The sequence below is a fragment of the Leucopleurus acutus genome, assembly GCF_964270905.1.
Source record: "Leucopleurus acutus genome assembly, chromosome: 18".
NCBI lineage: Eukaryota > Metazoa > Chordata > Mammalia > Artiodactyla > Delphinidae > Leucopleurus > Leucopleurus acutus.
The window spans coordinates 65,634,725-65,659,970 of record NC_139160.1 but is presented as its reverse complement, the minus strand read 5'-3'; the positions used below and the strand labels follow the sequence as shown (position 1 = coordinate 65,659,970).

General features: G+C 43.6%; 1 protein-coding gene across 1 annotated transcript in view; it reads right to left on the bottom strand.

Annotated features, from left to right (window-relative positions):
* Positions 1–9,090: 9,090 nt before the first annotated feature.
* The window catches only part of HS6ST3 (heparan sulfate 6-O-sulfotransferase 3), a gene marked incomplete at both ends in the record, with an annotated part of 650,046 nt that continues 633,890 nt past the window's right edge, over positions 9,091–25,246 (bottom strand). Inside the window, one exon of the mRNA XM_082859569.1 lies at positions 9,091–9,799. Within this exon, the coding sequence (XP_082715695.1) occupies positions 9,091–9,799 (709 nt within the window). The remainder of the gene's footprint in view (positions 9,800–25,246) is intronic.

Here is a 25,246-nt window from a genome sequence, read left to right as displayed (position 1 = left end):
TAAAGACACAGACCTACTAGAGAATGGACTTGAGGATACGGGGAGGGGTAAGGGTAAGCTGGGACGAAGTGAGAGAGTGGCATGGATATATATACACTACCAAACGTAAAATAGGTAGCTAGTGGGAATCAGCCGCATAGCACAGGGAAATCAGTTCGTTGCTTTGTGACCGCCTAGAGGGGTGGGATAGGGAGGGAGGGAGGGAGGGAGATGCAAGAGGGAAGAGATATGGAGATATATGTATATGTATAACTGATTCAATTTGTTATACAGCAGAAACTAGCACGCCATTGTAAAGCAATTATACTCCAATACAGATGCTTAGAAAAAAAAAAAAATTAAGATTAAAAATTCAAGCATAAATGTAAGATTAATAGCTGACAACAAAAATTAAAAGTGGAAAGGTAAAGTAAAATATATAAAATACATGTGTAAGTGGGAAAATAAATATATTATTGAAGAGAATGAATCCAAACAGGTTTTGGAGGAGATAAGCAAACAGAGGGCAAATTCCCTCTGAATAGAAAAGGAGTGAACGTTAATTGTGAAAATCTGGAGGCTCAAAATAGAAAATGTGATGAAGGGCCGAATAATGGAGAAGCAATAGAAGCACAGACTCAAAGGAGATTTCAACACTTAAAAGCAGACTCGTTTCTAGAAGCTTGACAGACTGAGCCAGCACAGATTCCTCTTACATCTACAAACAAGTAGAAACGTTGGATCAAATATGCCAAAATAACCTTCCAAAACATAGCTGAGCTCAAAAGATAGGAAGTCTGCAGGTGGTAGGACAAAGAAGAAACACAGCAGAAGGCTGCGGAGACTAAAACTCGGGGGTCCATGGCAAGTCTAGGTCCCCGGAGAGCAGAGTCCACGGTAAGATGTGTGTCAAAAGCTGACTCAGGTCACACCTGTGGGGAGAAAGGGCCACAGGATGGGTTGGAAGCAGCCCGTGAATTGAGATGCTTTGCAGTGCTGTCCTCAGCTGAGCCTACAGGGCGTTCTGGAGCTGAGATGTCGCCAGTCAAAAGACCTGACCTTTAGCTCCACAGAAGAGTCATTCTATATGACCTGTTCCCAAAAGGTGGCATGACCCTGGGGGAGGGCAGGTCCTTGAGAGACTCAGCTGGGAGCTGTCAGCCTGCCGCCAGCACCCCCAGCATCTTGGGGAACGAGAGCTTCACTCCAGGGCCAGGAGGGTGGTTTTGGAGACATGCATATAATTTCCTTTGATGCTATGGATAATTTTTATTTATTTCTTTTATTAACCATTCATTTAGCTCCATCTGTATAATTTTGACAATCTTGAATAATTTTTCTTTCCGAGTTCTTGGGAAGATACAATCAAGTGGCCCACTGTCCTCTCGCCAATGGGTGTACAATGACACTTAAATCGATGCCACTTATGTACAAATATATTCACTTCAGTGTTATTTACATTAGTGGAAAAATTGAAAATGAGCAGAATGCCCGCAAATATGGGAATGATAAAATTATATGCAGCTATTAAAATTATGTTTTCAAAGAATGGGTACTAAGATGTTAACCTATGTATTTACATTGCACAGATTGTATGATTCTCATTTTCTAAAACATTTGTTATTTTAAATGTTACTCTAATTGCTGATGCATAAAAAATAGGAAAGAAAATAGATCAAAATAATGTCAGAGTTCGGCTCTATAATTTATGGACATTTCAATGCCTTGTATTTCCCAAATTATCTAAGATCATATATTACTTTATAATCATAAAAAACAAGTTGTTTATAAAATAAAGAAATAATTATGCTGAATTAGACTCCATTAATTTGCAAATATATATTTGATAGGAAAAGTGATCTCTGAGAGTGAAACAGTATTATATTGCGAGCAGATTTTCAATAATATTTTGACATTTTTTTCAGTCTTATTCTCAATGCTATTTTCAAGGTGAATGAGAGAAAGAAGTAAATCTTGAGTATTCCTCAGTCCTACTCTAACTTGTGTGAGGATTTTCTTGGAAAAGTCCCCCATATGTCTCCGTGTGTGTGTGTGTGTGTGTGTGTGTGTGTGTATTTAACTTCTGCTGTCTTTTGGAGCCTTTCGTAAGACGACTCCAATTGCATTAAAGTCAAGTTCCCTTTGCGTATGATTCTCACTAGATAGAGGAACGTGGTCGAATGACATTTTTCTAAGGCTCCTAATCTCACTAACTCACAAGCGAGGAAGGAATCCGCAGTTCCCACTTTCACAGAACAAAAAGAAAATGATAAATTGTTTCAATCAAGGGATTTTTGAATGAACGAACTTCTCTCCTAGAAGTTAATTTTGTTTCTTTGCTTGTATTATAGGAGCTAGTCATTAAAAACAATCTGCAAACCATGCACACTGAAACTGTGGAGAGACCCATATTAGATTTCATTATTGCTTGTGTTTTCTTCCTCTCTGTCTCTCTCTCTCTCTGCCTTTCCTCACTTCCTCTTTCCTCCTTTCTGTTACCTTGAATTCCAAACTCCTTTCCTCTAATCCCTGTTGTTTTCGTCCATCACTCTTAAATCTTTTCCCCCTCATCATCTCCAGGTTGTTTTCTGCATTTCACAGTGAATTTCCTTGTGCCAGGTGGGCAGTGACCAAGGAGACTCACTGAGAACCATGGTTTTAGAAGCTCATGTGTTTGAGAGCCTGTGAAATCCTGCCTGGCCTCAGAGATTTGAAATTGCTTCAATCTATATTTTCTCTGTCTTTTATGCTTTTAAAGTTTCACATCCAATATGCTTTTAAAGTTTCACATTTTTATCCAAAGCATGGATTCTGAGAATTTGACAAAGCTGATCCCCCGTCTGCAATTTCCATAAATCCCTTAAAGTATTTAACCCGCTCTTCTCCTTCTGTAAAAAATGTCTAACAAAATCACAGGGGAAAACAGTCGTTCTCGACATCACAACAGTTTAATACATTAACTTATTCATTAAATTGTGCTTCACATCAATGGGAATCCTCAGTTCTACAAACTATCATCTTTAAACAGCAAAAAAGGTTGATAATGTCACAATACAATCTCTGAGTACCCAAGTTCATACATATTATGGCACAGAAACAAAAAGAAATATCTCTTAGCAGAAATCATTTACTATCTATTGGATAACTATCTTTACGTCTAAAATGGGGCACCAGATAAAAGTCCAGATGCTTCTTTCCAGATGCTTTTTCATTTTGGATACGTTAAATGAAAAATAATGCAAGCAAAACCCAGAAAGTACTTCTGGGGAGGGAGGTGGGGAGAAGAAAGGAAAAAAAAATGACAAGTTGGTGGAAGACAAATGTGACAATGACTAAATCATACACATTCTGCTCCCTCAGACAGTTTTCCCCAGCAAGAACTGAAGCTTTTCAGCACTGACATCTGGCCCTTTGATGAATTCCCACAGTGCAACAGAACGTGCAACCACAGAGGTTCCACTTAATGTGCCAAAGGATGACAGTTGCAGTCTCGTCCATAAACGACTCAGAACACAGGCTCAAGAAACATCTGTGCTTCTGTGTTCTCAGATCCATAGTTTTGTTAGATGACCTCGAGTCCTGGCTTGGAAGTTCAGGGGCTTTTGTCTTGCAGATGTTGCTGGTGTTCATAGAGAGGCCAGTCCTCAGGAAATCTCAGCACCTCTCCAGGGTAGGTTGGTTCTGTAGATGTGTTGTGAAGATGGGTCCATGTGCATTCTGGTTACAAAACACACAGGTCTCAGAACCCGCCCACTTGACCAGAAGGGCTAATTCAAAGTTTTATGGAGTTCGTTCAGATGCGTCCAGCTGAATGTGGTGAGGGAAAGCAGGCTTACGTCCAGTAGCGATGGAGGGAGGGGGTTAGAAGAAAAGCCGAAAGTGCTTTGGAGAAAGAACCGTTGCATGCTTCCCAGAAGTGGCACTATTGGGTAGAGTCGTCAGACTCAGCCAGCCCCAATACCCACCTGCAGGCTTTCAGCTGGAGCTCTGCTGACCGGTGGACGTATAGTAACTATGGAAAAGAAAAACCTTAGAGACACAGCTGTGATCAGATCACAGTGCTCTGCCTAAGTCTGCCCCAGCTTTCTCTTTGCTCCAACTCCAATTCAGTCCCTAAAACCATCGCAATGCTCTGGTCCTGTCTCACGAGCCTCATGCCTTTTCCTGCTGTTTTCAGTGGCCCAAAGAATCAGTCCACATGGCTCCAGACTGCCCTTGACCCTGAGGATAGAAACTACATTAAGTTACTTTTCTGTGTTTCCATATTCCCTGGCACTTACTTAATTCCTTATCTTTCCACCTTTGAAAGACCTGCCCCCTTTTAGAAGGCCTACTTTCCTCCACAGTTACCCCTACTCTCCCAAACCCCACCTCTGCATGATCCCATCCTACGGGCGATGCATCTCAGCTAGAGGTCAGGGATGGAGAGGAATCAGATGAAACCTCTCTGCGAAAATGTTAGCTCATGACGACTTAAAGCATTTCCTTTCCCGGGCAAATGTGCAAAGGGACTCATTTAACACCAAATAAAATCAAGAACCCAAACAGTATGTTGCTGATAAAATTCCACGGACCTGGGGAAGAAGTAGAGAAGAAGGGAGATTTTTTGAGCAGGAGTTCTATTGATCTCCCATGAAGCTTCTCTATTCAGGCTGCAGGTGCTTGAGTAGTCGTGCTTCGAGATCTCCCTGCAACACTGTCCATCTCTTGGACATTTCACTACTAATAAGAGGGTCTCTCCCTGGAGGCAGGGGGTTGAGAGCCAACTCTACTCCCCTCCTTAGCACTTTCTAAGTCGCTGCAGCTCCATGAGAAGGTAAGAGAAGATATAAATCAATAAAGATTTAGATTTCATATTCTTGCTATTCTCGATCCCAATACTGATGATGAGCATAAAGTAGTAGAACATATGAAGTCAGAAGACTGGGGCTCTGAGCACCTGTCTTGTTAGTAAGCTAGACGCTTTAGGAAATCGTTCATCATCCCTAAATCTCCACGTCAAACTGCTGAATGGGATTAATGAATAGAGGTCCTATTTTACATGCAAGAATGTAGTAAAGATCAAATGAGATACTAGATGTAGAAATGTTTTGAAAAGCATTAAATACTATACAAAGTTACAAATTTCAATCTTAGCCTTTGCAAAATAGATGACGAAATAGATGACATTGAAAAGCACTTGAAATATTTTTCAATTTCCTTTTGTGTCAGAGACTGATAGTTTTGATCAGTATTAATTTTCACATTGTTTCTTTAATAACAGAACCCTTATATGTATCAAGGCACATCGCAACCAATAATGATGGCATTTCCTGGCCTTCTTTGCAGCTAGATGTATCTAATGGCTAGGTTCTAGCCAACGAGATGTGACTGGAACTGATATGTACAACTTCTCTCCACTTCCTCTCGGCTGTCTTAAATAAAATTGAGATGGCAGGAACTGCAGTAGCCATGTCGGACCTTGAGCTGGAAGCTGCACACTAGTATGAAAGAGCAACGAGAGGGCCTGGGATTCTGGTAAGATCACACACGAGACCAGTTTGTCTTTAAAGCAAGCAATTGCTTCAATCTTTTGAAGTCACTATTATTTTGAGTTTCTCTGTTAAAGCAGCCAAGTAGGAATCCTACTTAATGGCCTTGTATTTATTTTTTAATGATCTTTGCTCACCTCCTTGCTAGGTCTATCTGGTAGATCTTCTCCCCCATATTCATATGACCTCCAGTCAGACTTATGAACAAATCCTTATATTTCAAACCCTTGATCAAACCATTTCTGACACAGTTACCTCCTTTAGAGGATAAGGAACAGATTTTTATAATTTTTAATAACATACGTGATAACCTTAACTGTTGCCTAACACTGATTGCTCATGTTAGCAATTATTAGAAACAGCATTCAAATAATTCTCAGGGCAGGTTTTCTCTATTTGTCAGAAGTAGGTTGCCAAAAAGTTAAAAGGAGACAGAATATATAGTATGTACCTCAGACCTTAATAATAATTTAAACACACACACACACAGACATCTTATCCCAGTGTGGTTACTGGAGTTGCCATTGCCAGAGGAGGAAAGGAAGGTCTATCTGGGAACTGTAGGAGCTGGTAGGACACGGAACTTAGGGATGATTGATTGACTGATTGATTGATTGCCTCTTCTTGGCTTTTAACACTAATGTATCTGGAATTGCTTTGGTTTGGGGTCTTAAGGCTGCTGGCTTCCCATGAATCCTTAGGCCCAGAGGCCTCCTGCTGACTGACATCCCTTCCCTGAGCTGAGCATCACTTGGCATGTAGGTGTGCAGCTGACTTTCAGAGAACAAACTGCGTCCCCACCTCTTCATTTCTATCAACATAGGACCCCAGGGAGAGGATGAGTGTGCTGCTTTAGAATGAAATGATACGAGGGAGGAAGCTCGTGTCTGTCTTTTTAATTTGCTCAGCACTGGCCTCGGGCCAATACAAAGAGATGGTTTCTCCTCTGAACATCCTGATATCGGGTCTCCAGTGGAGCCCCATACATCACACCTTCAGCAGCAAGGCCGAGGAAAGCCTTTTGATATAAATCCCGAGGTGCCCGAGGAAAAGCGTGAAGTTAGCAGAGGCGGCCGCCAAGTCTCAGCTATGCATGAATTCCCTGCCAAAAATGGAAAGTGAGTTTAAAGGAAACATCTAAACGCTTTCTAACTTGTTTTGATTTTCCACATGACAAAACACTGGATTGTTACTGTGCACGTGTGTATGCATGTGTGTGTATTCGTGTGTCTGTTTCACAGTGACAGTCAGAACGGTAATGTGCAGCCCTGCCATTCTAAGCAGCATTAGATCCTAGCATCGAAATGGGAAGACAGAGAAAAGGCTGCTCATGGATCCCAGCTGCAGTCCTCCTTCCCCCACTACCTTAGGAACAAGGCATCAGGAAGGGAAACGCTAATACTCTGTGCACCTCATCTCCACCAACTAACAAGCGATAGTTACTCGGCCCCTTTAACTCACCCCATCTACGGCTCAAAAAGTACAATTGCCTATGACGTCATCAGTGTCTCAGCTCCTTGATGGGTCAGTGATTTGGAAGGGGATGGACTCACCCAAGGCGACATGGCTCTGGGTCCCTGCTGGCTTGGTGCTGTCACACCCACGTGGGTTAGAGACAAACCCTTCTGGGCAAGAACAGGTGGCTTCTAGCATGATTGGCAGGAAGCTTTTATCCCATATGGAAAACATGATGGAGAAAAAAAAGAGCTTGCCCTTTGCAGTCTGCCAGACGCAGCTCACAACCCTTGAGGGAGCTATTTATCGTCTGTGGGCTCACTTTCCTCACCTAATTGGGACTAATACGATCTACCTTCTTGTGACTAGATCTGAGGTATAAAAAGGGTCTCCCAAAGTTTCTGGCACAAGGGAGGCCCCAGGGATGCCTTTTCCCCCAAGACAGATGAAGCCAAGGGTCGTGTAAGAAGTATCTAAGCCTCTTCTCCGGATCTCTCTTTGATGGAGGTACTGGGCTCCCCTCTGTGCAGGCGAGCACTCCGCGAACGCTTGTGAGTTGATTAACTCTCAACCCCAGAGAGAGTATTCTGGAGGCTGAGACGAGGCTTATGTAAAGCTGGCTTAAACATCAAACATGTTAGATATCAATGAAATAGGCTTTTCAATCTCATTTAGGGGTTTCACTCATTTTGCCTTCGGCTCCTTGAAGGGATTGATCAGATCAATCTGTTCTGAAACTTTCTGCTCACTCTGATCTCCTACTAAATGCTGGGCAAGGATTTTCTATTCCCTCTGCCATAGGTCTCCCCTTATTACTCGAAAATTTTGCGTTATTGTAGTTGCGATTGGGAAAAGGTGAGCGTAAGAAGCGCTTAAGCAATGCAGCACATTTTCCGGTCCTGTTGTAGCCACACTCTCACAACAGATAGAGATCATGTGAGGAGAAAGTGTTATCAGGCCAGAGATATTCGAGCTACCGGGAGGTAGAGTCTTTCTAAACTCCTGGGATAACCACTCCACTGTGTTCCATGTCTCATGGCCTAAATCAGTTATTTTTTAATTTAGTGATCTTGACTATATTTTGTACACATGCTAGCTGAGTTCCTATTCTTCAGGCCACATTCTTTTTAAACGTCTTTTCCTCTGTGACAGCAGTGTTTCAAACGTGGTGGTCCTGTACCAAAGAAGATGACTGCTCCACAGAGGTCAAACTCTGAAAGAGTCCTTAGAAAACTAAGGCTCTGTAGCCAGATTGGAAATGCTAGACATGTAGTTATCCTCCTGCTTTCCCTGCCTCTGTTAATTTATCATTCATTCCTTATGCTGAAAATAAAAATTGGTAAATGGTGATCTCCGTAGGCATTCGTTAATAAGCACGTTTTCTCCCGAATGCCCCTACCAATGTTCATTTCTCTGAGGCATGCCTGTCCTGAATCTACTAGCCTTTCCTTAAAAGATGGGGAAGGAAGCATGGCTCAGGGCTAAGATGCAGGGGATGTGAGTCTCCAGTGATGGTCAGTAGCAGGGTAATCTTGTTGAAAAACAACCGTAACAACAAAACATGTTTACACTACTTATGATTTAACCCACATTCAAAGAGAGTCCAAAGATGACAGCCAAGTGCCAAGAGAGAGTTGGCGTTAAACCTCATCTAAAGGCTGAAAAAGCCTTCTCTTCCTCTCTCTTTAAACAGCAGTATTTCCATTAAAGAGGCAGTATGAACAGATCAGTTTCAGCAGAACATCCAAGCCATAATTTGGCTTTTCACATGTGCCTTGGTGGGTTCCAGTTGCCCAAACTATAACCTATGCCGCCGCCGCCGCAAAAATAAAAGATCCCAAGGGCTCTTTCCTTTTTGGTGCTTCTCCCCTTGACCTTCTAAAGCGGTCTATTATTGGATGCATTCCTACCCTACTTAATATCACAGACTGAAAAATGTCAGGAGAAAAAGAAGAAGACGGATCATCTCCAGCTGAATAAAGGTGAAGACAGAGAGGAAGCAGGGGACCCAATCAAGCCACCTACAGCCAGCCAGACGTCCTCAGCATGGTCCCACATTCTCCAAGGTAGGGCAGTGCCCCGGTTAATGCTCCCCCGCCCGTGGAGAGGAGGGGAGGGCAGGGGGTCACCATCTCACCACCTGGCTGTTGTAGTCCTCCGTGACTGCCCCCTCTGGGTTCCCGTCCTGTCTGGGCCACCGGCGGCCCCTGTGCTCCCGCTGCAGCCTCCGCTCCCCGCGCCTCTTTTGCCGGTCCCTCTGGCGCTCCAGCTGCTTGGTACGGTGGTAGCGCTGCTGGAAGAGATCCTTCGCGTACGCGTACAGCTGCACGTCCAAGAAGTTGAGCTCCTCGATGCGCTGGCGGGCGCCCTCGTTGATCTCCACGTTGGAAGCCCGCGTGACGTTGAACTGCGTGAAGGGGGAGATGAACTTGAGGTTGAATGTCCTCTCAAAGAGAAATTGCGTCTTCCGCTGGAACTCCGTGAGCCCGAAGAAAGCCATGTTCTTCAGGTTGCTCTTGGCGCTCTGCAGCAGGATGGCGTTCCTCTCGCTCTCGTTCATGAAAGTCAAGTTGTAGCAGCCCACCAGGCTGAGGTCGGCCAGCATGCGCACCTGGCGGTTGTTAGCCAGGTTGTAGGTGCAATCCATGAATTCCCGTAGGCTGACCCCAGACCAGTCGTCCCCGGGGTAGCAGGTAGGCAGCTCATCGGGGGTGGGGCTCCTCCCATCGCACACGTGGAGGGAGGTTTTCCACGTGGCCCCTCTCTGGACGTGTTTCCACTCGCTCAGGTACCGGGACACCGGATCCCGCAACATGGTGATGTAATAGAAATTCCTGGAAGAGATTAGACGAAGAGCGTCAGTCCGCCGTAACTATAACCCTGGGACCCCGCGCCTCTGTAGCGTCTGTATCAGCATTGACCCAATGGGTTTTTCTGCCAGATGGTCACGTAAGAATATCTGCCTGGATTTGCACCTGTCGGGCCATGTTCCCCTATGTGCGTGTTTCTACGATACAAACACGCATGAATCGGTTTTCAGTACTATTTGCTGGGTTTTTTCTTTCTGCTCCAGGGTGAGGAGGGGCGGGGCTGGGAGAATCGATCAGCAATAATTCATTCAGCAATCATTCACTGTTCAATCGCTACCAGCAATAACAATACCTTACATTAAGAGAACACGCCACGTTTATTGAACGGTATCACCCATCTGATATTTTATTTGATCCTTAAAAGGAACTTTTGTAGTAGACACGGGGGACTATTTGATAGGGAAACAGTGCAAGGGGATTAGGATGATTTCCCCAAAGTCATGTGACTAGAAAGAGCAAAGCTGGAAGCCAAGTCTCCTTAATCTTTCCTGTGCACAGGGGTGTTCTGGGTTAAGAGGTGGGTGGGGTAGGGGAAGGACGTGTTGTGTGTGGACACTAATATTTACCGAGCAGTTACTGTGTGCTAGAAACTGGGCTGGGCACTTTATGGACACTGGCACAGATCACCTTCAACAGAACTTTGTAAAATGGGTTTTATCATGACTTTTTTAAAAAAAGCTGAGAACACAGAGACTGAGAAAGGTGAAAACTACAGCCCAAGATCCTAGAGCAAATTAATACTTGATGCAATAAAATTTAGGTCTATTTGATTTCAAAGCTTCTGTGCTTTCCTGGGCACCATATTGATATTTTAAAAACAAAAATGTAACTAATATTTATTGAATGCCTACGAGTTGTCAGGTGTGGTGGTTATTACAATCACGGGTCTCGTCTCATCTAATGGCATCTACTGGAACATTGAGAAGAGATACATTTTATAAATGGCTAGCTTCAGAATGATCAGGTAAAGATTAGGGCACCCCTGGCTCAAAAGGGCAAGAGAGGTGTGAAGAGGCCAGAAGAGATGTGGAAAAGTCGACAGATGAAGACACAGCAGTATACATGTGTTAGCATACGGTATTTGTTTTTCTCTTTCTGACTTACTTCACTCTGTATGACAGACTCTAGGTCCATCCACCTCACTACAAATGACTCAATTTCGTTTCTTTTTATGGCTGAGTACTATTCCATTGTACATACGTGCCACATTTTCTTTATCCATTTGTCTGTCAATGGACACTTAGGTTGCTTCCATGTCCTGGCTATTGTAAATAGAGCTGCAATGAACATTGTGGTACATGACTCTTTTTGAATTATAGTTTTCTCAGGGTATATGCCCAGTAGTGGGATTGCTGGGTTGTATGGTAGTTCTATTTTTAGTTTTTTAAGGAACCTCCATACTGTTCTCCGTAGTGGCTGTATCAATTTACATTCCCACCAACAGTGCAGGAATGTTCCCTTTTCTCCACACCCTCTCCAGCATTTATTGTTTGTAGATTTTTTGATAATGGCCATTCTGACTGGTGTGAGGTGATACCTCATTATGCTAACACATATATATGGAATCTAAAAAAAAAAAAAAAAGGTTCTGTAGAACCTAGGGGCAGGACAGGAATAAAGATGCAGACGTAGAGAATGGACTTGAGGACACGGGGAGGGGGAAGGGTAAGCTGGGACAAAGTGAGAGAGTGGCATGGACATATATACACTACCAAATGTAAAATAGATAGCTAGTGGGAAGCAGCTGCATAGCACAGGGAGATCAGCTCAGTGCTTTGTGACCGCCTAGAGGGGTGCGATAGGGAGGGTGGGAGGGAGACGCAAGAGGGAAGGGATATGGGGATATATGTGTATGTATAGCTGATTCACTTTGTTATACAGCAGAAACTAACACAACAATGTAAAGCAATTATACTCCAATAAAGATGTTTAAAAAAAAAAAGACACAGCAGTAGGCGTTAGAGGAAAGCAAACATTGATTCCAAGTAAGGAAAATCTTTCTCGTCATTTGAGCAGCCGCCAATGGAATGGGCTGCCCACCCCGCCTTCATCACCAGGGGTGACACTCAGGGTGCCCCTGGGCAGACTAAAACTGTGCCACCAGGGAAGCCCCAGACAGATTTTTGAATGCTCAAATAAGATCACAGATGGGGGGCTGCCCTGGTGGCGCACTGGTTGAGAGTCCGCCTGCCGATGCAGGGGACGCGGGTTCGTGCCCCGGTCCGGGAAGATCCCACATGCCGCGGAGCGGCTGCGCCCGTGAGCCATGGCCGCTGAGCCTGCGCGTCCGGAGCCTGCGCTCCGCAGCGGGAGAGGCCACGACAGTGAGGGGCCCGCGTACCGCAGGGAAAACAAAAAAGATCACAGATGGGAAATCTGTAAGTTCCCTTGTTAATTGGACAAAACGGAAAACACAAAAGAGGATTTAAACAAGAAAGATGATGACTATCGATTGATAAGACTCAACCCCATTTATGTGTCTCAAATTTAGACATAATCCAGATTTTTAAAATAATCATAAGAGCTGGAGGATTTTAGGGCTGGGAATTATAACAGTCTGTGACATAAAGGGTTAACTGGAACTTGCTGCTGGAACCTGAGAGGCTTTGGTTTCACTTGGGAAAATTAACTGGCCATACGGTTCCCTGTGCTTTCTTTGCATTGGACCCCACATGGTCTCAAAGCTAACTGAAACTAGCTTACACTTTAAAATGATCTTGCTTTCAAATTTAACTTTATTCAAGGTAACACTGCATTTAACAAAGACTAGGTAAGCTGTAGAGTGCTGTTTACATGAGTAAAATAAGCCCCAAATGTCTGCAAGTTCTACTAGCCAAATAGGACAGAGGTCCATTTGTAACGAAAACAAACTCTGACATCAAGACACAAAAATGGCCTAGGGCAACATTCATATTGATGAAGTACAAAGTTGTCCCATCTCATGGTTCTGGAACCAAGTGCCTAATAGCATTTGGGTATTGCTTTAGCCAGACATATTCTCATGTATGTTTTATTTGTTTGTCTCAATCTTGCAAAGCAGTCAAAATAGAAAGCTAGAATAATAGTAAAAAGAAACTAGGGTTGAAGAACACCTAGTTATTGAAGAAGAAAACACAATTTGATTCATTAAAAGCATTTTTTCTCATCTCTATTTTTTTCTCTACTTTCATTTGCTCCTCTACTATCAGACAGAAAACTGCAAAAGTCATTGATGAAATGATGTCTACCTCCAGGCCACACGCCCAACCTTCACTGTGTACAATCTTCACTCCAGTTTCATGACTCTCTTCCCTGCTCCCTAACAACAGAAACTCATTTTCTTCTGCTCCCATAACTCCCAATTTAGTTTCTAAGAAAATTCTTTTTTTTTTTTTAGAAAATACAAAATATTTTATTAAAAAATTTTTATTTTACATTGGGTTATAGTTGATTAACAGTGTTGTGTTAGTTTCAGGTATACGGCAAAGTGATCCAGTTATACATATACATGTGTCTATTCTTTTTCAAATTCTTTTCCCATTTAGGTAATTACAGAATACTGAACAGAGTTCCCTGTGCTATACAGTCCTTGTTGATTATCTGTTTTGAATACAGCAGTGTGTACATGTCAATCCCAAACTTCCAATCTATCCCAAACAAAGGAAAATTCTTAAAATACTCTGAAATCTGCAACTTTCCTTTTCAAACATTAATTGTTCAACAGCACAATGGCGGGTAAAACAGAGAAGACCAGAGAAGAAGGAGAAGCAACTCCCAAGCAAAGGCCATGTGGCCACATACAGAGGCTCTCATCAACACCCGTCCCTTTTTTTTTTTTTTTTTGCGGTACGCGGGCGTCTCACCGCTGCGGCCCCTCCCGCCGCGGAGCGCAGGCTCCGGACGCGCAGGCCCAGCGGCCATGGCTCACGGGCCCAGCCGCTCTGCGGCATGTGGGATCCTCCCAGACAGGGGCATGAACCCGTGTCCCCTGCATCAGCAGGCCGACTCCCAACCACTGCACCACCAGGGAAGCCCAACACCCGTCCCTTTTAACTCAACCTCCTAAGCTGAGGCAGAGTCTCATCTGTTCCAACACTTGTCCTGGCAGTTAAACATTCCCCAGATTTTGGAAACATTAATAAGCAAACTATTATTTCCTCCTTTCATCCATCCATTCACTCACCTGGTAGTTCTCCAAACATTGATTGAGCCCCTGGTATTTGCCACACACTGGGGCTAGGCAGTGGGGATCCCGAGATCACTAAGACATTGTCCTCGAGGAGATCTCAGGCACCCAGTGATTCTGGTAAAGTGGGAGAAATGCTAACCAACAAGTTAAGGGACTGTTCTGCGTGGACCTGAACGATCCCAAAGATGATAAATTTTTTCTGTCTCAGGGACAGCGTGCTGACAGCACATCTTCCATTTGCTACCTGCTTCATTGAGAGTTTGGGCGAATTCATTTACGAATGTCTGAAACACAATTACAACTCTTCAGAATTGTTATTCTTGTGGCCTCAGGGTAATGATGGCAAAGCCCTGTGTACTCAGGGGCATTAGGGAACGGGGCACCTTGGTTAGTTCAATGATTATTTTGTTTTGTTTTCGGTATGCGGGCCTCCCGCCGCTGCGGCCTCTCCCGCCGCGGAGCACAGGCTCCAGACGCACAGGCTCAGCGGCCATGGCTCACGGGCCCAGCCGCTGCGCGGCACGTAGGATCCTCCCGGACCGGGGCACGAACCCGTGTGCCCTGCATCGGCAGGCGGACTCTCAACCACTGTACCACCAGGGAAGCCCAGTTCAATAATTATTTTAACTGATGATTATCACAGGGACCATCATGGCTTACAAAAGCACAAATACACGGAACACACACTTTCCAGTCTCTTGCTCTGCAGTAAGGTAATCCTATTAAAAAATTCTAAACACAGCACAAGGACATGACTGCCTTCCCTCAGTCTTTGCCTTTTCCTTCACTCATCTGCATCCTGCTCGTCTTTCCTGGCCCAGCTCAAGCCTCATTTCCATCTCCTCTGACCTTTCTGGCCTCGAGGATTTACTGCATCACTTACTGTGCTTTTAACGTGCGTATGAAAGTCTTGGTCACATCTACCCTTTAAGTTCCTCTTTGACCACTGGACCTTAGGCCTGGTGTCCCATGACACCTCCACAAATCCTGCTCTCTGCAGGCATTCAATAAACGATGCTGTGGAAAAGAAGTGACCTTCATACGAGATAAGTGTATTTTAATGACTAAGGTTAATATTGCCTTTGATAAACAGACCCTTCTTTTCTCCCCTAAAAACTAATCTGACATTATTTTTGAATGTCCAAAATGTGTGAAAAGAATAAAAATGCATATAATCTTCTAATACATCCATCATTTGATTGTGATGGTTGATAGGCAGAGAGAGAGAGAGAGAGAGAGAGGGAGGGAGAGAGAGAGACAGTCAATACAGACTTTGGGTAAAAAGCAGAATATTTCATACACCAGATAATTAACAGAAATGAGTTTTTTTAATGTTAAACTTAGTAGTTTTCTTCCCCTCTGCTTCAAGAACCTGTATGTCAACAAGCAGTTTATTGTATAAGTGCTCATTTCTTTAATTAGCAAGTCATTTAATTAACACATGCTTATTGAGGGTTTGTTGCATGTAAGGAGCTGCTCTAGGAAATGTGGAGAATAAAAAAAAAATAGAACGTACTCAAGTATTGTAGGTGTAAAAGTGGTAGATTAGAAAAAGAGGCATGGATTAGCAAGTCATGGAGGTAAGCAGTAGACAAAGAATATTTAAGAGAATATTTCAGAAGGTACAGAGAGCAGAGTGGCCTAAGTTCATGTTGTGCATTTCACTGAAGGTTTGGTCAATAAATGAATGAATGAAAAGAGGGACATAAGCTAGAACAGGAGGCTGAGGCCCAATTGTCATGGGCTCTACGTGCACCTGTGAATTGCTAAAATAGGAAAAGTGTTGATTTAGGAAGACGCACGGAGCAACAGAGTTTGGGATGGATAAAAGTAGGCAGAGACCAGGACAGACATTGGACAGCCATTGTGAGAGGCCAGCGGGGAAGAACCCAGAACTGTGGGTACTGATGAGAAAGAATCAGAACTGAAGAACTATCACACACCCAACCTTCACCATTTGTTCCTCTTCCTCAGCTTCCTCTAAACTACCTTTTCCTCCTCCGTATTCCCTTCTTCCTTCTATCTAATCCTTCCCTTTCAATTCTGTGATGTAAAGCAGGCAGTGCTGGTGTGCGCATCACAGAAGTCCCTGGAATCACTGTGCCTGTGGTGATTAAAAGATATTCACTTCCATGAGGCTATGACATGCCTGTCCAGTGAGAACATATTTGAAGGAAGCTACAAGATGCCAGGTTCACAAGGAGGGTTAATAAGTATATTCCTTCCACCACCAGCTTACCTCTTGTAAAATCAAGTAACACAGTTACCATCTCCACAATCCACAGTTCGAAGCCTTCCTAAAAACCAGTTCAACTAGAAACTCCTCCCATCAGCCTCCTTTGATGTCCTCAGCAGAAGGGATCCTCTCCCTCATCCCCACCTGCTGAAACATGTGCCGCTCATGCTTTATCTTCATTCCGGGACCAGTGAATATCTTATCCCTTGAACTGGCTTTATGTCTTACTCATCCTTCAGCCTCCAGAGCATATGATACATCACCTTGTACATCATGGATGTTCAGTTTTCCAATGTTCATGGAATTAAAAAATAGATACATTTTATCAGCCACTGTTTTAGGAATTCTCTTTAGGGACGGTGATTGTCCCGGGGAAACTTCTGTTGGTGCCTTAGCCAACAGAATTAGCCCAGGCTAATGATTTCCCTTAGCCTAGACCTTGTGAAATGTATAGGAAATAATCTTTCCTCCTTCCTCTTGCCCTGCAGACTTTGAGATGAGTTTTCTCTACATATAATCAAGTTTTGCCAAAGTTCAGCGTCTCACAAAAGAACACCACGAGTGACTGTAAGGTGGCCTTGGGGGCATCTGAAGGAGCTCTTTGGTCCTCACCAGGGAGTAGGCACAGACAACCAGTCCATCTTCAACACAGGCTGATGTGTGCATTTTTAAAAAGTGAAACTTAGCTCTCCCTCCAGCCTGCTGTATTGTGTGCAGGAGTCATTTTCCAAATTCTCAGAATGGAATTAATTTCTTGACTCTCTTTAGAGCTGCACACTCATTATGGGCTGCCGATTCTTCATTATCTCAGTAGAGTATTATCTGCACTATTCTGTATCTGATAGGGGGAATCACGGCACTTAGAGCTTGGCAATCAGACTGCCCTTTGACAGAGCGATGAAAGGGCTTTTTATTCGAGCCTTGAAAACAAATTAAGGAATTTAAGAATGATGTTCTAAGCAAATGGGAAATTGGGGACGATGATTGTTAAGTGTTGTAATAAAGAACTTTCGGGGGCTGACAATGGTGTGTGTCAGAGCAATTGGTCGCAAGGATGTCGGGCATTGTGATGAGAAAATGGAAACATTCACATGTTCTTATCTTACTTCATCCAGAAACCCTGCATCCCCTACCAAGCTGCCATCGTCACCTCCTCCCTGACAGTGACTGACTTACAAAGCAGCCAGACCCTTTTGACTAAGGCATGTTTTATCTTACTTATTACCCAGAGATCTTGACACTTTTCAGTCGGTAAGATATTGGGGAGAGGAAAGCCCATTGTGCTTCCCTCAGGAGGGGAGGGGCTCTGCATCCCTTTTCTTCCCTGTGTACCTGGTAACATTAAAGGGAGAATACTTTGGTTGTAGCTGGTCTTTTTTTTTAAATCATTAATCCCCACCCCCAAACCCCAGTGACAATTAATGCAACACACTGTCATTATGGAAAGTATGAGCAATGCAGAACCGTAAAAAAAGAAGATGAAAATTACTTATAATTACTTCACTTGGATATAACCACAGTTAAATATCTATTTCTTTCTTTTACAGATTTGAGATCATACTGCACATTATATTTTTAATATGTATTTTAAACTTAAAAATACAAGGGGGATATATTTTCCATTTCATTTAATGTTCTTCCTTAAGAGCATACTATTCCAATTATGGATGTCCCGGAATCTATGTGACCCATCTCCCAGTTTTGGACAATTTAGCTGATTCTGTTTGCAGTGGGGGCTACTATAAACAATAATCTGATGAATCATCCTAAACCATAAGTATTTGTGCAGTGACTAAATTGCTAGGAACAGAATTTCTGAGCCGAGAGAATTGCCCTCATTTCATCATTACAATGCCGAAATATAGCCGACCACGGTCAGCATAGGTGAAGACAGGGCCCTTCCATGAGGTCTGACCTCTCCGGGTGCCAGGAAACAAGTCTACTTGAAAGTCAAGGGAAGGTCATGAAACAGACTCCTGGCTCTCCCTCCTCTCAGCTGGACCAGGAAGATGCCCTGTTCAGATCATGAGCCTAAGATGGACATTCCAGGACAGCCAGGCGGGGTTTGTGACATGGTGGTGAGGAAACATACTTCCTAAAAGATTTATTTTACACTTAATGAGTAGCTGGAATATCAAATTAGAGGCTAAACATTTGTGGAATCAAATCCCATTCATCAACACTGCAGCTATATTAAAGCCGACATCTAGATCAGAAAGAGGGAAGTGCATCACCTGATTATGTTCAGGGCCGGTCCTCACAGAAACAGTCTCTTGAGCTGGAGCTTTTCTGCAAGTCTAGGTATCAGCTAACTTTAATAATGGGAAGCTGCACATGTTACTAAACCAACCACACAAAAGCAAGAAATAGAGGTTTCCGGACGATACTGGTCATTTCTCCACGAGGATCAGTCCACCCCCCAAATTCCCCAGAGGAAGAAGTGGTATTTATCAATAAGATAACATTTTAAATCTTGTCACATTGCTTCTTAATATTGACACAAATCCTAGGGGCCTCAGACTCACAGAAATGCCATGATTTTCGTTGTCATGTTTGCTTTCAGTTTCCCCCAAGTGGCTGCTACAAGAATAAATTTCAGGAAACGCGTGTTCCAGGGACGTGTTTCTGCTAGCTTGCTGAGTACAGTTCCTCCCAGTACAGTTTCAAATGTGCCAGGGAGGGTCCTGCTCTCATGCATTATTCAGGGACTTCTGTGATTATTTGGTTCAGAGGCGCCCTGCTTTGCGTTGCCGCGCTGGGACTTGGGCACGAGGCGGTTTCCGGGCGCTCTGCTCTGCAAAGCTGTGGTTTATGCATGCGGGCATCCACCTGAAGCCTGGAGCCGCCCCAGAGTGAGATAAGGCCTAATTCAATCTCACTCACAGCTCTCCTCCCAGCCAGGCAAAGCAGAACACCAGATAGCACACTCAGATCGTGTTATTAGGCCGCGCGCGTTCAGTCGTGCTCGCTCTTAGCTAATTTCTCAGGCGCTGCTTTTCGGGAATGTGAGAATTACAGGGTAGGAGCGAGGAGGTGTCTTCATTGCCATTGTTTTGTAGCAGCCAAGTTGGAAGGGAAAAGTAGTCAATCAGGACATTCAAGGACAAGGCACATGTTTTGACATTTAGGTTTATATCTGGCAGCTTTGATACAGGTGTTCCTGAAACATCACAAAACTGAAAAATAAATCTTCTGTGTCCAGATTTTGCCATATTCTGCCATGAGAGATTCTTTTGGGTTAGGATTTTCCTAGATCCTGCTCTCAGGACTGGGCAATCATTTTAGCATATTCAACAAAATACTTAAGAGACTCCCCACCTGATTCCATCCCTTGCCAGTTCTCAAAGAAAGAGTGCCTTGAAGGTCATGCCCAAGCAATGATTAAAAGCAAGCTAACTTAAAATACGGAAAGTTCCGTGTGAAAGAAAAATGGATATTAATAGCAATAATAATAATGGCTAACATTTATTGAGTACCTACTGTGTCCATGTACAGTTCTAAATGCTTTAGGTATTAAAACAAAAATGGAAATTTTTATTGAATTTTTAAATGCAGTGCATCTATTGAAAGAAAAATTGGTACTAATAGCAATAATAATAATGGCTAACATTTACTGAGTGCATACTATGTCCAAGTACAGTTCTAAGTACTTCCACTAATCAATTTGGTCATCAAAATAACCCTTTGAGTTACACAGGCTTTTAGATGATATCTGAAATTTCACAAAGTGATGAGAGTTCCCACAGTCTCTTGCATCATCTTGTAAGTGGCAGGCTGTCTTAGAGATACTTTGCGACTTACTGCTGCAGGGGTCCAGGCTTTGGTTGAAGTCAAAGCTCCGGAAGCAAAATAAGCAACTCAGAGTGAGGGATTTGTGTTTGCCTGTGGGTCGATGGGAGCGAGGCAGCACATGGCAGGGGCTGGGGAGGCAGGCGTACCTGTCCCCTCTCAGGGTCAGAGGCTCTCTTAGATGCTTAGAACTTGGCAAAAGTCCTAAACACAGTTTTCCTGAGCTCCCTCACAACTACATAACAAACTCACACTTGAGGGAAGGGTGTTAGAGACAAGTGGGAATTACTGCAGTTCCATGCGTTTTTAACACTCCCAGGTAACCTGGAAGCCCAAAGCTGCAGTCGTATCAGGACAGTAAAGGGTATCAGGACAGTAAAGGGTGGTTAGAAATAGCGATGCAAGGGAATCCGGATACAGCCAAACCTCACGCAATGCCATCATTCTGTTCCTGGTTTTAAAATAGGTCTTTTTAAACACAATGCTACAAAGACTCAGAACTGTGTCCCAGAAAGGTTACTGGATCCTGAAGTTGGCTGTTCTGATGCCTTTATTCAGGAAGAGAAGATTCGAGGAAAATGCAAGTCAAGCTCTACCATTCGAATGGAGCATGAACACAAAATTTCAGACATGTTGGGAGCATCACTTAAGGCGTTGTGGAAGGAAAATAGGTTTAAAGTTAGAAAGATCTGGTTTCTATGTCAGGTCCATCTCACGCTTGGGGTGAGCTGGTTAGCTTATATGACCCCTGGGGGCCTTAGTTTCCTCATCTAAATAGCCAGGGTATAAATGCTTACTTCATAGGGTTGTGGGACTTCATGACTAAACTAATGACCATAAAGGGTCCAGCAGTAGCTGAGAAGCAGACTCTCAGCATAGTGCACACCCTCCACTTCAAAAATTTCCCTTTCTCGGGCTTCCCTGGTGGCGCAGTGGTTGAGAGTCCGCCTGCCGATGCAGGGGACACGGGTTCGTGCCCCGGTCTGGGAAGATCCCACATGCCACGGAGCGGCTGGGCCCGTGAGCCATGGCCGCTGAGGCTGCGCGTCCGGAGCCTGTGCTCCGCAACGGGAGAGGCCACAACAGTGAGAGGCCCGCGTACCGCCAAAAAAAAAAAAAAAATTTCCCTTTCTCCATGAATGTCAGAGCCTCAGAAACTACCCAATGCAGTGAAATTTTAAATATTAAACAAGCTGTGTTAATAATTAAAAAAACCAGTCGATAGCGCTTTTCTATTTGTATAACATACTTATGGTTTTCAAAACACTTTCCTCATCCATTATTTCACTTGGTTCTCAGTACAAAATCATATCAGAGGCAGAATTTACAGATGAAGGAACTGATGCTCACAGATATGCAAGGATGTTCCTGAGATCAAACAACTAGTGAAGCTGAGACTTTTCTTTTTCTTCTTCAGCTACTAGACTAGCTTATTTGTTTATCTAAAAATATCTGTGGATTATGTATTTGATGCCAAACACTATGTTAGATTCTCGGGGTATAACGGTGCACAAGACACAGCCTGATCGCAAGAGCTGACTGTGGAGTCGTCTTATTTTGCCCAAGTGTAGTTAAGAGTTAGAAAGAAAACATGTCATGAGCTCATTATTCTACATTTGGGGTTTCACTGGTTTGTACATTAGCTCATTTTCTCCTTGAAACCCACTGAAAAGGGGGACCCAGAAGAAATAGCCAGAAATGCCAAGACATGGATACACCTTCAGGTAGCATTTAAAGTTGTGGAAGATAATCATTCTGAAATAATAAGCTCGTGTTTCTACAGAGGCAGTGCTGTGCACTTCAAGCTGGAGGCACTAATACCTGGTGGTTTGCCCTTTTGTGGTACCACAGCCATTGGTGATCATCCGTTAGAGGACTGCAAATGGTGACAGTCATAACATCCTTTCTTCTTCAGTTATCAGCTGCCACGCTTCTATGAAGACAAACTGCCCCCATCAACTATCTGATACTCCAAGGCAGATGAATGTTTGACCCATTCTATGTACTGGTTTTCAAAATAACAGTTTGCTTTCCTAGAATCCTCCAAAGGGGTTTTTGTCAAGGTTTGTTTGTTTGTTTGTTTTAATATCATTATGAGCTCATGCATCTAAACATATAGAATGAGTTTCAATACACTGCAGTCATTATTCAATACATTCAATACATTATCCCTACTGATGTTCAAATTATCTAATTTTGGGCCAGTAGGAGCTTATTTAGATGGAACCTTGGTCCTTTTGATGCAATCCTTGTAGGTTTATGCATATTCTTCTCTTCTTATTTTTTTTTTTTGAGGTACACGGGCCTCTCACTGTTGTGGCCTCTCTCGCTGCGGAGCACAGGCTCCAGACGCGCAAGCTCAGCGGCTATGGCTCACGGGCCCAGCCGCTCCGCGGCACGTGGGATCTTCCCGGACCAGGGCACGAACCCGTGTCCCCTGCATCGGCAGGCGGACTCTCAACCGCTGCACCACCAGGGAAGCCCGATTTATGCATATTCTTAAAGGATCTTGCCCAAAAGATCAAGAAAGATGGTGTTAGAGCTTGAAATTTTCTTCAGTTCCTGAAGAATAAAGTGATTCCTTGGCCAGTGTTACCTGCACACCACAGTCTTCTTTTTCACTCCTACAAAGCCACGTAACTGCAGTTTGTGCTAATTACACCTGTGCATCGAAGGGGAAATAGACTAGACACCATCTTTAACTTTCATGGGTTCTATCGAGGCCCAAACACCAGAGGTTTTCCCTTTCATTTTTCCTTTTCTTTTTCTTCTTAAGCTCACATGCATGACATTTTCCTTGGTGGTAGGAATAAAAGGCAGGGCTAGTGATTCATCTGTGACCAGATGCCAATGCCACTCCACAAACTAATCTAGGAGAAACCAAATTATGCTGGAAGTAACTCGGAGCCCTAATCAGGTTCTCTCCAAAATCCACTTATTCACAATAAGAGCCCGAGTTCCTTCCAGAAGCCCAGCTTACCACATGGACACTCAGTGACATCTTTCAGCTGCAGTGGGTTCCGAAGTACAGCTGTAATTCTGCCTAATTAATAATGCAATGACAGAAATTTAGAAAAATATATGCACCATAGTTTAAATCTCCCAGAAAAGAAAATCAATCGGTTCTGTCTCAACTTTGCCTTGGGTGTTCCCTTCGCCAATTCAAGTGTGGAGCACAGTGACCTGAAGTTGCAAATATTTTTCTTGAGGCGTGATTGAAGCATCAGAGAAATAATAGCTTTCAGTATTCACAGAGATTTTAAAACACTCAAACAAGGATACTTATTTTCCCACTTTCCTCTGCTATATGTAAATCAGAGATAATAAGCTTTAAGATGTTCAAAATAATGCAGCTTGGGGCTGTGCTAGAGATGACATCTACCTTTGGGCGATCAATACCTGGATTAAAAATAAAGAGGAGGGGGGCTTCCCTGGTGGCGCAGCGGTTGAGAGTCCGCCTGCCGATGCAGGGGACACAGGTTCGTGCCCCGGTCCGGGAAGATCCCACATGCCGAAGGCGGCTGGGCCCGTGAGCCATGGCCGCTGAGCCTGCACGTCCGGAGCCTGTGCTCCGCAACGGGAGAGGCCACAACAGTGAGAGGCCCGCGTACCGCAAAAAAATAAAATAAATAAAATAAAGAGGAGGCATCCCTTAAGAAATGGAATAATGCAACTGCAATTCCCTTGTTTTGTGAACTTTCCCAAACATGTCCCCTCTGCATTTATTATTTCTCTTGGTGATAAGAATCTAAGTTTAATAATCATAAAAGAGAAGTAGCCTGTCCTTTTAAAATTGACACCAGCTACCATCTCTGAGTCCTCCACTGAAATGATGTGGAATATGCTGATGTTAATCTAAAATTTAAAAAATTCAAAACCCTAAAGCAAGCAAACAAATGTAACCGAGAAGAAAGGGAAAAAAATGAACAGAAACGGCAACAAAAAACCAGCTCAAAGCTTCTTTTCATCTGTTTTCAGGTTAGGTTTATGCTAGCCACAAGGGGGACCTCAAATCTTTCCAAACACAAGGTAAGGGCAAGAGCTGTTTTCCTAGTAATTAATTTCCACCAATCAATATTACGTATTAATGTACATTACAGAGACAAGCTATCGACTTCTGACACTTTACACTCAAGTTAAAGAGACTTTCTTATAAAAATTCCAGGTGCCCCGCAGTGATCGTAAGTCAAAACCAAAATGAGTTGCACCTGTGATTTCCTGCGTCTGCTCTAGCATAAAATTTTCCAACACTGCAAATTTCATCAAAGGTTAAAACTGAATCTGAAGCGCTATGTATAGAATGGAATACATTGACCTCCAATGGATTTTAAAGGCTATTCTGCCTCCTTCTGCCACATCACACACCCCCAAAACAGCCATGGAGGCTGACACACAGAAGTTAAAATGCAGACCCTCTCTTGGGGCAGTGGGAAGTTGCTGGAGCCATTAGCTCTGGAGGTTTTCAACTCACGCTGAGAGCCTGATGGTGTTGACAGTGTTTACAGCCTGTACCACAAAAGACACTTGGAAGAAAGAAGGGATTTTAATTTTCTGTTCAAGCTAGAAGATAGGGCAGAATAGTATAGTATATATAATAGATAGTGCTGCACACAGGCAGAATGGAAGGTTTCAGCAATTAAGGACAGACTGGAAACGTAGCTTTCTCCAAAGCTCCAGTAGAAGAGAGAATACCACCTGTCACCCCCTACCACAGGGAAACTACGGGAACAGAACAGAAGCACTCCCAGAACATTCCATCAGGTTAGCTAGCTATCAAAATCACCTTGTACAAACCCAGAAAGCCCCTCTGAGCTTTGACATGAAATGACTCTTTGCTGACTGCCTTTTCTCTAACGGTAAAATAATCCCAAAGAAAGGTAAGGATTGCTAACCCTTCTACTGTCATAGGACAGGAGTGCTCCCGTGGAATTGCGTGGATGTGGTCTTTCTTTTAGACAGCTCGCTGTCCTGGACCTCAGCACCAGGAGGAGGGCTGAGGAAGACGAGGGACACCGGCTCGGGCAGTGCAATTGTCACTCCTGATCAGAGTCCCCATACATCATGCTCTCACATTCACTCGTTTCTGAAATTAAGAATTAGCATAGAGTAAACTCCTGGTTCAGAAAGGTCAGTGTTCTGCCTCTGACTCAGGCACTCGGGAGAGGTGTTCTGGAAAATGAAGTTCTCTCTTATGACACCCTACCCTGCTTGACACGTG